This window comes from Panicum virgatum, chromosome 5K (genome assembly GCF_016808335.1).
Source record: "Panicum virgatum strain AP13 chromosome 5K, P.virgatum_v5, whole genome shotgun sequence".
NCBI lineage: Eukaryota > Viridiplantae > Streptophyta > Magnoliopsida > Poales > Poaceae > Panicum > Panicum virgatum.
In genome coordinates, this window is record NC_053140.1 from 50,858,984 (window position 1) to 50,872,254 (window position 13,271).

A 13,271-nucleotide genomic window follows, 5' to 3' on the forward strand; every position below is an offset into this window, starting at 1 on the left:
ATACATTGGACGTTGGGCCCCGACAAGTGGGCCCAACGTGCTGTGCAGCATACTGCGCAGAGTACTTAAAAGACAACAGTGGTTACGAATCTTTTCCTCCGATATGCGTACTGCTGCTCTTCTGACCCAGGGGGGGTCTTCCCTTGTCCCGTCAGCTAGGTGCCCGTTGGAGTAGCGTAGCTTGCGGCGTGGCCTGCTGAGGCTATTATGTAGGCGTCATAATGGGCGAAACCGAGCCGTCGTATCCATCTGCTATGGCAGACTGGCAGGCGTGGCGTGGGCGGCGCCAGCGGCTCCACTACCTTGGTAATACGCGATCAATAGTGTCCCCTGGTCAATGAAACGCCTCGCCTTCTGCTACAACAATGCGGACGTCCATCTACCACAATGAATGCAGCGGTGGGTGAGGCTTAGTAAGCGGCCTTGTGCCTGTAGACACGTGTCGGCTCCGGACCGCCCTGAGGCAGGGCGTCGACTTCTTCCCTCAGAGAGGGGTCCGGTCACTATACAGGTGGTCCAGGACCCCATGAGGGGTCCGGGACTCCGCGGGGGTCCGGACTCCTCAGGAGGTCCGGAGCCCCAGCTACTTGCGTTTGAGTGCCTGCCTCTCCCGGGACACGTGGCGTCTCTGGACCTTCCCCAGTCGTGGAACAGTTCCGGATTGTTGTCGGGGGAACAGGACTTCGGACCGCAGGGGTCCAGCTGTTTGGATGTAGTCAAGGATAACTACAAAGGCCCTTGCCTAGACACAGCAAGAGGGGGTACCCCAGTCCTGGGGTACCGACAGATTGCATCCATATAGCCATCTGAGAACTGCAACACAACCACTTCCTTGAGCTAAATGTACTAAATTGAAGACTGATATAAAACACTCCTGAAGAAGCATATGAACTTAACACTCGAATAGATGATGGTTTTTGTACCAATCATGCATAATCACATATTTCGAAATACTAAAGGAAAGGGGCGCCCTTAATAAAGTATTACTATTGCTAGAGGATACTATTCGGTTACCTTTGCTTCAGGAGCTGCCATGACATCCTCGGCAGCCCATGGCACGTCGTTTATCCAAACTGCAACAAATGGACCATCAGCAAACCTCCAGTCTGAAGCTTGAAACTCAACTGAAGGGCCTGGATAAGAAGACGGGTGGGATTTTCCATTTTGCTCCAGAGACTCTACGATGGAATTCTCGACTTGCTTGACAGGTTCTCCATACGACTCATAGCCTGGGGCAGGCACGAACTGAATACTTCCACAGTACTTTCGCAAGTTCATAATGCGAACCACAGCCTGAAACCTTGCTAGAGCTTGTTACGAACTTCAGGCATCAAGACCCAAATCAAAGAAAAGAAAACCAGAAGGTAACTTTCTGAAGCTAGAACTGATCCTATAGGTCCCAGCCATGTCATTACTGGTTATAATTAACAAATCCAAATGATGTCAGCAAGGAGTTGGATACGAATTAATGAAAAGGAAGGACAAGAAGCAAAGCCTAGACCTTTCAGAGATGATAAACGAAAGAACTGCCAAGAAATGGGAATGGTTCAGTACATACGTAGAAGTCGAAGCGTGCACTTCCCATCCACCGGTATTTCTCAGACTCAATATCTATGTCGGCCACCAAACATATGACAATTCCCCCCCCCCCCCCCCCCCTCAAAAGTTAATCAGATAGCTACCAGAAAAGTTCCTTAGAAATTTGACACTGCTGTCTTATAAAGTCTGTAAGTCTGTTGCGTACCCCAAGTCATCAACAAGACACTGAAAATTTCTTCTCCCCTTGCAAAATGGTACAAACATCCAAGGACTGCTTGTGACCTGTGTGTAACGAGAAGTTTGTGTTCCATAAGATCTCCACAGGAAATCCCCATGATTCTACTTTTGTGCATGATAAAGAAATGAATTGAGACCTTTGATAATGGCAAATACAGCATTTGAAACCGAACACGTCTCACTGGCAGCATGCAGAAGTGATTTAGCCATGCCATTTCCTGTACCTGTACACACAACAAGACCACGCCTGTTTTGTCGCTTTTAGAATTTTCATGTGCTATTGTTTTAGTTTACATTGTTCGTACCTGCTGGAACTACCCCAATTGGCATCTTTATCGCCTCCTCCCAATCTGTTCGTTGAAGAATTCCATTCACTACCTACATCAGAAATCACAGCATGAGAAACAAATCTAAACCTGATTTGCAAGTTGCAACAGGTTGCACGTTTCCTTGCAGATGTTAACACTTAACAGTAAGAATGACTGGAACCAGATGTTTTTTTAGAGTACGTTCCAGGGACTAAAGTCCGGAACCAGTATCAGGAGACCATGCTGATGCCATGCACAGTGTTAGTACAGTACACTTCAGATAACATACTACTTCAGGCAGTCTTCGGGAGGCATTTGTACAGAAGGATTATCATGCCAAGTGCAAACAAGGTTGACCGTGGAACAACCAACAAGCACGGTTTTAAATTTGCTTAAACAACCGCACTCCACATGAACTCTATAAAATTTGAGATTTATCTTTTTTCATGAAAGGAAATTTTAGATTTATCGGATTGAAGTCAACTTGCATTAGCTAATCAGGATCGACAAACGCAAAGTCAGCGCTCTACTCTGAAACCTCGGCATGCCAGCCATGAACACACATTACGCACTTAAATATTCAGAGCACAGCACAGGCTGCTGCAACATCGGTGATGCGCCACTAACCTCCACGAGGACACCGTCGCCGCTAACACAGACAATGCCGTCGTACTTTCCAAGGTCGAGGGAAGACGCCACCTCCCGGGCATGTCCCTGGTACTCGGTCTCTGAAACAGATCACGGACAAAACGGATCGATATAACCGCAAAAACCATGAGCAAAAAACAAACAAACTTGGTAAATTTCATGGAAAAACCATCCACATTTCCATGCTGAACCTTGCACTGTGATGCTCACGCCAGCAGCTTCAAACAGAGGCTTGATCTCCGTGTCGTAGATCTTCTTCGCGCATTTCCTGCCGCCGAAGGGGTTGACGAAGACGAACAATCTCTTCGGGCGGCCTGTGGATGAAATTTCAGCACAGACGTGAACAATCGGTGAAAATCTAGACAGGGGAGCCGTCTCCCGTCGAGCCTGAGCGCTGAGGCACGCGCACCGAACGAGTCGAGGCAGCGTGCCAGCCTCTCGCCCTACGCCGCGGCGGCGCCCTCGCCGTCGGCCATCTCGAGCACGAAGTCCCGCCTGCGCCGCCTCCCGACTCCCTTCCCTCCCGCGCCCGCGCCGGACGCGCACGACCTCGCCCTGGCCGCGCCCGCCGCCACGAAGGCCCTCACGATGACCTCCTTCCCGCTCGCCTCGACCCCGAGCACGTCGCGCTCCAGCGACAGCACCCGCTCCCCCGCCGCGCCGCCACCGCCGCCCGCGCGGCGCCACCGCAGCTCCCCGCCCCCGAGCGTCGCCTCCGCCGGCGCGCCGTCCACGCGGACACTGGCCGTGGCGCGGCCCTCCATGCCCTGCACCTCCCCCTGGCCTAGCGGCGGAGGCGTGTGCTGGCGGAGGTTTTGGCGCCTCGACGAGGGAGCGGCGCGCACGCAGGAGCAGGAGGCAGCGCGGACGGGCACGACGAGGCGATCGATGCGCGGGGGCGGACGGGGTCGCGTGGCGTCGTGCTGGATGCTACGGGAACGAAGGCGACGGGCGGATGAGTTGGTTTCGGCGCGCGCGCGCGCGGCTGCTCACTGCTCTGTTGGTTATGGAAATCCCACGTTGGAATGGAGCTTGGGATTGGGCGATAAAATCAGATGCGGCGAGCTCGAGGGCTCATGCTTGAGCTCCCAGCTCACATGATCACATCTCAGTTGTGAGCTGGGAGGCGATGGGGTGCTCATTGCTTAACGCCATGTGCTTCCTCTGCCCCCTTCCATGTCATCCGGTGATCAGCTTCAGTTCAAACCGCCGGGCAGCTCGCGTGCCGTGCACGGTGACCTGGCTGGCCACGTACTGACTGGTATCGTCAGGTAGAGGCGTACGGGGATGGTTCTGGGTTACGCGAGCAACCTGTAAACTGCAGTGGGGGTTTTAATTAACTTCGTGATTAGAAGCCTGCACTGCGCACTGCATCCGCGTATGATGGAAAGTCTTGCTGTGGCGAACGGCTGTGGAGTTATCAGAGGGTGAGAGGGGACAGGTGAAACAGCTCGAGTGTGATTTTCGCTGAATTACACTCTTGGAAAAGCTGAACGATGATGGTTGGAAAGGCAAAGGGAATCAGTTTCTCACAAGGATTTTCTTGAAGAAAAACGTCTCTTTCAAAAAAAAAATCTCCCGGATTTACATGTTCCTCACATGCTGTTTTCAAAAAAGATGGAAGCGCCTGACATGTAACTTCATAATTGATTTCTGTGCCTTCAATTGAGACGGTGACGCATTTTTGTCTTCTGGACAGTGAACTGTTATAGGCGTTAGTGGACAAACTGAAGCGTCTCAAATCCATTTCTAAGAAGTAGAAGCAAAAAATGAAAAAACTCGCCGTTGCCGGGGATCGAACCCGGGTCGCCCGCGTGACAGGCGGGAATACTCACCACTATACTACAACGACTTTGTTGGATAGCTTTTGAGTTAAATTTATTAATCAATTAAAAATCAACAGAGCAACAGGAAACCATCCACCTCAACGGCGTTCAATATGTGATGAATTAAGAAAAGGAATGTGTTGATAAATTTGCGCGGAGCTCTACACCTCCAGCCCATCCTTGGGAACCAGCGGTCCACTGACTCTGTATCTTTGATAAGTTAGCTAAAACTAGATAAATTCTACTAAAAACTGGATTCAACAGACTTGCTATCCTCCTCGCTAATGTATATGGCTAGCTATCCCGTCGGCCTTGCTCGGCAATTATCCCAAGCCCATCCGCCTCGCTATCTCGGCCCGGTCCTCCTCCGCGCGTCCTCCCTCCGTCGCCCTCCCGCGGGAGCGCCGTTGCGCGCTGTCGCCGCCGCCGTCGACACGCGCCGGCTCGCCGCTCGAGCTCCCAAGCGACCCAGAACCCGACAGACACCTCCAGGGCGCCGAGGAGAGCGACGGCGACGACCACCCCGTAATAGGAGTAGAACAGAGCCCCGCCGCAGAGGAACACGCCGCTGGGCAGCCGGCGCAGCGCGAGGACGAGCTTGACGGCGGCCTTCGCGGCGCCCCCACGAAGCTCAAGAGGCAGCAACAGCAGCGGCAGCCTCGACTGCGCACCGAGATCCCCCATCGTCGACGACTCGCCGGCCTCCCTCGCGCTCCTCGCGCTCGACGTGTTCTCGGGCTGCGCGGGCGTGTCGAGGAAGGGCGCGCCGGCGAGGCTGCTGCTCATCTGGGCCTCGCCCAAGGCGCTGGCTTGTGGCGGCCGCCGGGGCTGGGGGCAGGGGCAGCGGCTGTCCACCTCACGGGCGCGCCCTCGACACCAACCCGGCGCTGCTACCTGCGCTCGCCGCCTTGGAGGCTCGATGTGCTTGTCAGAGCCAACGACATGGATGCTGCGTGGTAGGTGTTTGTGGAAATGCCACAACGCAATGTGGTTTCTTGGAACGATCCAACGTTGAGAATATGGAGAGTCTATTGGTTAACACGGCAATAGGAAAGCTTTTTATTTTTTTTACCTAGTCTGTTACCTATTCATTTAGCTAGAATATATACCTAATCTGTTGGAGTTGCTCTTAAGCAAAGAAAAGATCAGCACATCGCCATTTCCAGTCAAGACATAATATAATGGAACTACGGATGCAAATGAGCTCCGTCCTGTGTCATGTTAATGTTCAATCTCCAGCTCACAGCACGTTTCACTGCCTTCAGATAATAGCCCTTCTACACTGATGAACCACCAGAAAAATTCTCAATACACATATCGCTCTACAGCAGAAAGGAAACCTTGAGATGGCACACGCCTTAGAGAGAAAAGGTCACACGCCATGACTTCCAGCAGTAAAAACATCTTTGGCGGATATACAATTTTCAGTCACAAGCTACATCATCTTCTACACAGCCTTTTTGGCACCCTCCGGTGACCCTACCAGTTGTGGTGGTAGTATGGAGTAATAGGTAACAAAGGAGAGGTAAGCGCAGCTTGCTACGACATATACCTTGAACCACACAGACGAGCAAAGAGTTAGGTAGAGGCAGATGCCTGTCAAGCCGACTATGGTGAAAAAGTTTGCTAGGCACTTCGGTGTGGATAGATCTCCTTCAGTTCCTTCGTCAGGGAAGTGGCCCTTTGCGAGAAAATCTGACAGGAGCTTGTCCTTCTGCCTGAACCTCTCTATCATCCATTCAGTTATTTCGTCCTCTGATGTGGGGATGTCAGAGAGCTGAACCGTCCTGATGTGGATGTGGACTTCAGAGGGATCAACGCCATATACATTGTCCAGAAAATCTGGCAGTCGATGCTTGTATGCGATTGTGACATCATAAACTGCAAGAACGGCATGTCAGGACTCGGGAGTCAAATATAAACAAGAGTAGAACTTAGCCAAAACACATTGCAGAGATGGAAAAGAACCTCTTCGGAAACTACAAAGTAGCTATGTGGTTGAAATTGCAGTTACTATTCAGGTTACAGAATTCAAGTATATTGGTCCTATCAGTAACAATGATGCGATATTCTGGAAATGATAGTACATACATACTGGTTCAGATACTAATAACTGGACTACACGGAGACTGTACAACGCCTGACTCGTTTACTTCACTTTGTAAGCAAAATACTCCCGTTTCATTAACTCAAAATTATAATTAGATGGTAATTACAGTAAAGAATGTATTTCATTCTATGTCAGGAGCTGAAACCCATGTACTTTCTACTCGAGTCAAGTCAAAACCATAACAATACCACAGTGTGAATATAGATTTTTCACAATTAACACCACATGTCCACATGTGATCTTTTGCAGAACCTCTGTGGGTTTTAAGAATGCTTATAACATACTCAAAGCATAACAATTTGACAGAGTGAATATAGATTTTTAAGAACTAACATCTCATATAATGGATACAACTTCTAAAACTCAAGAGATGAACTTTCTATTGTAGGTTTATAGCTATTAGTTGATAAATACTCTGCTGCTAAAGGGGGGGAAAAAAGAAAATCTAGCAACAGTGACACAAATCATGCCAGCAAATGTACCATGAATGCATGGAACAAGAAGGGGGAACATGGTGTTCACCTGCATCTAAGGAACTTCTCAGCTGTTGCAAGCAACAAATGAACCCCTTTGTCTTTGGAAGGAGGACATGTTCTAGCTTAGGCAAACCATGCTCTGAAGCATACTCTTGGCTCATGATGCATTTCTTCTCACTAAGATAGAATGAGCAATCAGCAACCAAATATAGGAAAAGAGGAAGAATAATGCACATTCAATAAAATGACAAGCAACACATAGAAGCAATGTAGAAATGGATGACCACATGTAATGTTTGATATGGTAATCAGTGACTACGGAAATTTAAGACATTGATATATGTGATTAAGTATATATTCAGTCATGCATGTGAATTACATGACAAATATACAAACAATTAATTTCAAAGATAATTATGCCTTACGTATAATCCGTGCCTTCAGGAAAAACTGCCAACCAGATAGGATCTCTGGGGTTCTTAAATTTTGATAATTTGTTCTGCATAATTGCTTCATCAATCTCCCATTTCCGTTCTACCGGGATAAACTCGAAAATGTGAAATGCCCAGCTAAAAATAGGTAACTTCATCAAGCTGCTCTTAAGTATGTACTTGATATATCCTAAATAGCCTTTCCTCAGTGCAAGATCCCACAAGTACATCCAGTCAACTTCAGTCCTGTGGTTAGCAAATAACAATACACGCCTTTTTGGAGTCACATTTTCACCAGAGAAGACAAACTTGGTTTTGTTTATCTTTTCAAACAAGAATGGCCATAAAGATAACCAAATTCCAAACAGAATGGAAGTCGTCTTTCGGCTGTAATGCACGCTGAACAGCCGCACAACAAAAGTAGTAATAGGGGCCAAGTAGACTATCAATAAGAATGCTGTTGACAGTATAATCGCTACACATGCTACACCACGGCAACGCCTCATGGGGGTAAATGGACGGTGCTTTGGTCCATTGTTCAGAATGGGCCGGTTAACATGATGCACTACCTTCTCCTCTCCATTGACATGATGCTCTTGGGAACCATTTGAGCCATTCATCTTTCACGGCTAGGACTGAATCCTTAGCAGAATTTAAAATTTCAAAACAGGGCTAAAACCCAGCACCGCTGATTATCTAAACATCATGAAGGTAGGAGAAACGACAACTGCAAAAAAAATCAACATTACTGATCAGATGTAACCATGCTGTTGCCATTCAAGACTTCAGAGTTAGCACAATCTACTTGAAAGAAATCCTATCACTTAATTTCAGTTCCATCAGAAGCTTAGCGCTATTGAGAGGTGACTGTCAATAATAACCAACATTACCGATCAGATGTAAGCATGCTGTTGCTATTCAAGAAACGGTATCACTTAATTTCAATTCTGTCAGAAGCTTAGCAATATTGAAATCTTATCACTTAATTTCAGTTCCATCAGAAGCTTAGCACTACTGAGAGGTGACTGCCAATAATAACCAACATTACCGATCAGATGTAAGCATGCTGTTGCTATTCAAGAAATGGTATCACTTAATTTCAGTTCCGTCAGAAGCTTAGCAATATTGCAAGGTGACCGCCAATCACGGCCAGCAACAATCTACCGTTACAGGACATGACATCACCTTTATACATACTAGTGTGAAAACACATGATCCACATACACAAACCCAGCCTTTCTATTATCTCATCTTCTCCGTAACTCTGCATGAGGCTGTACAATGGCAGACACATGGCTGTATGGCTGAGCATCTAGTAAGTAGCGACAGATTTCCACTTTTCCATCGAATCTCAACTCTCGAGATGATTAGTAGCTTTAGTGTATACGTGCGAGTTTAGAAAATGCCATCCAACACGGCAGTTATTGCCCTAAAAATCAGTTATTGCGCTGGTCCAAAAGCTTGCAGATGACTAAATCCTAGCTCCAATTGGGAAGATCATATGGAAGCAACCACCCAGAATATGCAACTCAACCACTCGGCTGACGGCTACCAAACTATCAGCTCTCGACCCAATTGACGCCTTTAGGGCATCTGCATGAGTCGCGACACTCCATCAGATGCAACAATTATTGCACAAATCATCACCCCACATCCAAATATCCAAATCAAATTCTATTACTCAGGCTGAAATATACCAAAAATGCCACATAACCATCTATGTCGTATTGCGCAGCATGTATGTCCAAGCATGCACAGGACAAATGAAAGATCCCCGTTTTTGAAGAGCAAGGAATAGATGGTAACGTAGATTTGTAACCCCCGGAACAATCATTGATGCAGTTCAGCTATAATGAAAAGTAATTGGTGTATGGTGGTTCTCTACGGCTCCACTAATTATGAACCATAAAACCGCACCAGAAAGCTAATCTACTTCTGCAAAGTACCATCAAGACATTGCATAAATATGTTGTATGTGCCTTCAATAGTTACATAATTACCCTCCCCCCATTCAAACATATCAGGAGAACGGCCTTTCCTGTTTGGCAGTTCTACATGTGTTCAGAAACACAAATCTCCTTTGCAAGCAAGCATAGAGGGCAAACAGAAGTATATCCACGATCTACCTATCTGCTAAATCAGTAGAAGGAATATCGCCTCCTTTCACAGAATTTCCAATTCTACATACCCCTAACAGTGGGAAATTCAGCCTCTGCAATATTTAGGGTGCTCCATCAAGTGGCCACCCATGGCCAACAGTAGTTGCACCTCCATGTTAGATTCAGAGTGCTCAGCTCACAGAAATCGCTTAACCCAAGAAACACCAACCAACAATCCTAGAGACAAGAATTCGCCCCCGGGAGCCCAGCATCGCCGAATCGGCCGGCCAAGACGCGGACCTCGAACCTTAAGCGAACAGGACCGCCGTCCAAGCGCAGGACTGGAGTGCTTGAACGAAAGGATGAACAGCAGTAGCGTGCAGCGAGTCAGAGATGCCATACCAGGGGGAGAATTGGTCGTCGCCGGGAGCCGGGTGAGGGCCGGCCTGGATGCGGCCGTGAATTTCGATGGGATCTGCGGGGTCCTCGCCCTCGGGGCGGCGGAGGGGGACAGGGGAGCACGAGGGGATCCCGGGTCGCACCACGCGATAGGAACAAGGGGCGGCAGACCGGAGCCGCGCCCCCCGGGGCGAGCGGAGCTTTATACTGCGGCCTACTGCGCACGCGCTGTAATCATGACTTCATCAGTCCACTGCAGGGTTAACCATTTCGTTTTCGGTCAAATCCCGGTGTTTAGCGGAAACGGAACTCCACCGCAGGCAGCCGCTGGCCGGCCGTGGGTGGCTGCAGCCTACGGGTAGACCGCTCTCGGGGTGCGGTGCGGGAGCGCCCCGCGCCACGGCATGGTCGTGGTCGCGCCTCGCGCGGCGGCCGGCTGCGCGTCGCGACGCTGGGGCTGCGGACCGAGGGCAGTGGCGGAACCAGGATTGAATTGAACCCCGGGCCGAGTTTTAAGTATAGACGTCCACAAACTCACAGTTCAAAAGATACATGAAAATATAAACGGAAAGATAGATAACATACAAAAAGCAACATCGCGAAGTAATATATTTATTCTTCTTCATCAATTGATCCAAGTCCTTCTCCAGCAATTGATCCAAATCAAGAGGTAAAAACTACTGTAAAATAAAAAAAAATTGGGCCGAACCCCGGGCCACGGCCCGGGTGGCCCGGGGTGTGCATCCGCCCCTGACCGAGGGGGTGGGCATGGGAGTGTGTGGCCGTGCGGGTTCGTTCGTCATGGTCCACTCCGCCCGCGCTCCTACCGGGCGCTGCTGTGTGACCCCTCAAATCGGTTACACTAGTTCTATCCATTTTAAATTTTATGTTTTGAATCTAAATTAATTTAATAAATTGATCTACATATGTAATCCAGTCAAATTTATTCTAACAATACAAAACATTTATTTAGATATAAAAATAAATTTAAATAAAATATTTATTAAATCTTGTGTGATGGTTTGACTCGTCCGAACGGCTCCTAATATCTGTGTCTGCATTTGTTCAGGGCGTGTTTAGTTCCCAAAAATTTTCACCTCCACTTTAAACACATATATGAAGCACTAAATGTAATTAAATAATAAAACTAATTACACAGTTTGGATGTACATGACGAGACGAATCTTTTAAGTCTAATTAGTGTATGATTAGCCATAAGTGCTACAGTAACCCACATGTGCTAATGACGCGGTCAAAGGCCTCAAAACATTCGTCTCGTGGTTTCCAAGTGAGTTCTGAAATTAGTTTTTTAATTAGTGTCCGAAAAGTCTTCCCGACATCCGGTCAAAGTGCTGATTTGACATCCAAAAATTTTTGGACGGGGAACTAAACGCGCCCTCAGTTGCCACGGCGTTGTCAGAGAGTTGGGCTACAGCGAGACCTTCCGCCGCGGGGGCCAGGGACTGTGTGGTGCAAGGCCCTGCTACAGTATTTTAGCAGTATTGGGCCCAACTCTTGGACGTGTGTGCGAAAGCAGCCACGGAGAGAGGCTGTTGTTGGTTGTGTTTGGCCCAGCACAGTGAATCGGACCCACGAAACACTCGGAGAAATGAATTTGGCCAACGAAATATAATATATGCCCTTTGAGCCATGAATTACAGAGGCGTGTCACGTGTGCACTGCTGGAACTCCTCTCCGACGTTTAAATGACATTTTTTCCCTTGTAGAGTACTAGCAGAAATGTACGTGCCACATGTACGTATTTAATTTTTTTCCATCAAATAATGATGTTATTTTTTTTCAAAAATAATACACGTCTTTCTTTTTCTTCCATAAAAAATGATGTCAATTATTATCTTCCAAAATAAATAATGACATGAATTATGAGTGAATGTATGTGGAAAGAACAGTAAAAGTATGTGCTAAAGGAAAGTGACATGCACGTATAAGAGGTGGGTGTAGGAAATTGTTGGTGTAAAAAGTATTAAGATTTTGATGAGAAACATTGACGAAACTAATTTCTCCCTCTCTTTCGTCAAACCTTTTGATTGACAAATGGGGTCTCCATGAGGGGTATGGTGGGGCTAATCTTGGTGAGAAAGAGTTTTAGTTGTTTCAACTTTTTATAGATTGATGATGATGATGATGATTGATGAAGAAAAGATTGATGAATTGATGATGATGTGCTCAATGCGAAATCTCCCGCACAAGATGCCGGGCTATTAGGAAGGGAATCTTAAACAGTCTTACATATAAAAAACTCCATTAAAATTCTATAAAAAAAAGATTGGTTCAAAACCAGGAATTCCATACCACAAGTGAAGAGTCTCTTCCACAGCGGGCAAATATGTCCCTCAAAGAATACTAATAAATTCATAATATAATTAAGAAGTACACGCTTCACGTCAATATATAACACCTGCCACAGAAAGAATAATATTAAAAGATTTATATATTATTACTAAAGTGAGTAAGTTTCCACCCAAATTTTTGGTTTGGTACGTTGGTCTGGTCCGCATGTGTTATTGACAAGTGGGTCTTAATCCATCTCGTATGTGCAAAAGAAAGTAAAAGTATATGCTAAAGAAAAGTAATATGCGGGTATAAGAGGTGAGTATAGAAAATTGTTGGTGTAAAAGATATTAAGATTTTGGTGGAAAACATTGACGAAACTAATCTCCCCCTCTTTCGTCAAACCTTTTGGACTGACAAATGAGGCCTCCGTGAGGAGTACGGTGGGCCTAATCTTGGCGAGAAAGGGTTTCAGTTGTTTCAACTTTTTATAAATTAATGATGAGTATAGAAAATTGCTGGTGTAAAAAGTATTAAGATTTTGGTGGAAAACATTGACGAAACCAATCTCCCCCTCTCTTTTGTCAAACTTTTTGGACTGACAAGTAGGGCCTCTGCGAGGAGTACGGTGGACCTAATCTTGGTGAAAAAGGATTTCAATTGTTTTAACTTTTTATAAATTGAATATGAATAAATAACATTTCGTGTAAATTTCGCAGTGGGACAAGCGTAAATAGTTATCACGGTCTATTTGCCTCGCTTTTTTATTTCACACAACACTCACCTTTTTCCGGCTCACCGTGAACGGAATGTGATTATGATTTTCTGATATTTGGGTTGCTCACAATAGTACCTTGTACCTCAAGCTTGTCAGGTAAAGGTAAAGTATTTACCTTCGCAAGTATT

At 46.9% G+C, this 13,271-nt stretch overlaps 1 protein-coding gene, 1 non-coding gene and 1 pseudogene across 3 annotated transcripts; all 3 read right to left on the reverse strand.

The window, feature by feature from the left end:
* Positions 1–227: 227 nt before the first annotated feature.
* On the reverse strand, positions 228–4,002 carry LOC120708278 (annotated as a pseudogene).
* Positions 4,003–4,512: 510 nt separating this feature from the next.
* On the reverse strand, positions 4,513–4,584 carry TRNAD-GUC. Its single transcript has one exon. It is a non-coding gene; the product is annotated as a tRNA-Asp (tRNA).
* A 1,153-nt stretch (positions 4,585–5,737) lies between these two features.
* Positions 5,738–10,289, reverse strand: LOC120708279 (probable 1-acyl-sn-glycerol-3-phosphate acyltransferase 5). 2 transcript variants are annotated; one of them, XM_039993472.1, is made up of 4 exons: positions 10,077–10,289; positions 7,570–8,302; positions 7,191–7,321; positions 5,815–6,439 (listed from the first exon to the last, which is right to left on the reverse strand). In XM_039993472.1, the coding sequence occupies exons 2-4, from the start codon at positions 8,193–8,195 to the stop codon at positions 6,006–6,008; spliced, it is 1,191 nt and encodes a 396-aa protein (XP_039849406.1). In that variant the 5' UTR covers positions 8,196–8,302; positions 10,077–10,289; the 3' UTR covers positions 5,815–6,005. The 2 variants fall into 2 exon arrangements, with proteins under 2 accessions (XP_039849407.1, XP_039849406.1); XM_039993473.1 differs by lacking the exon at positions 7,570–8,302 and having other exon boundaries at positions 5,738–6,439; positions 10,077–10,280.
* Between the last annotated feature and the right edge of the window lie 2,982 nt (positions 10,290–13,271).

Excerpts from the sequence above, each read along its gene's own strand:
- LOC120708279 (XM_039993472.1), bottom strand. The coding sequence starts at position 8,195 with ATGAATGGCTCAAATGGTTCCCAAGAGCATCATGTCAATGGAGAGGAG. Across the intron at positions 7,322-7,569 it reads CCTGAAGGCACGGATTATAC|TGAGAAGAAATGCATCATGA; the intron begins GTAAGGCATAAT and ends ATTCTATCTTAG. Across the intron at positions 6,440-7,190 it reads GAGAAGTTCCTTAGATGCAG|TTTATGATGTCACAATCGCA; the intron begins GTGAACACCATG and ends CCGTTCTTGCAG.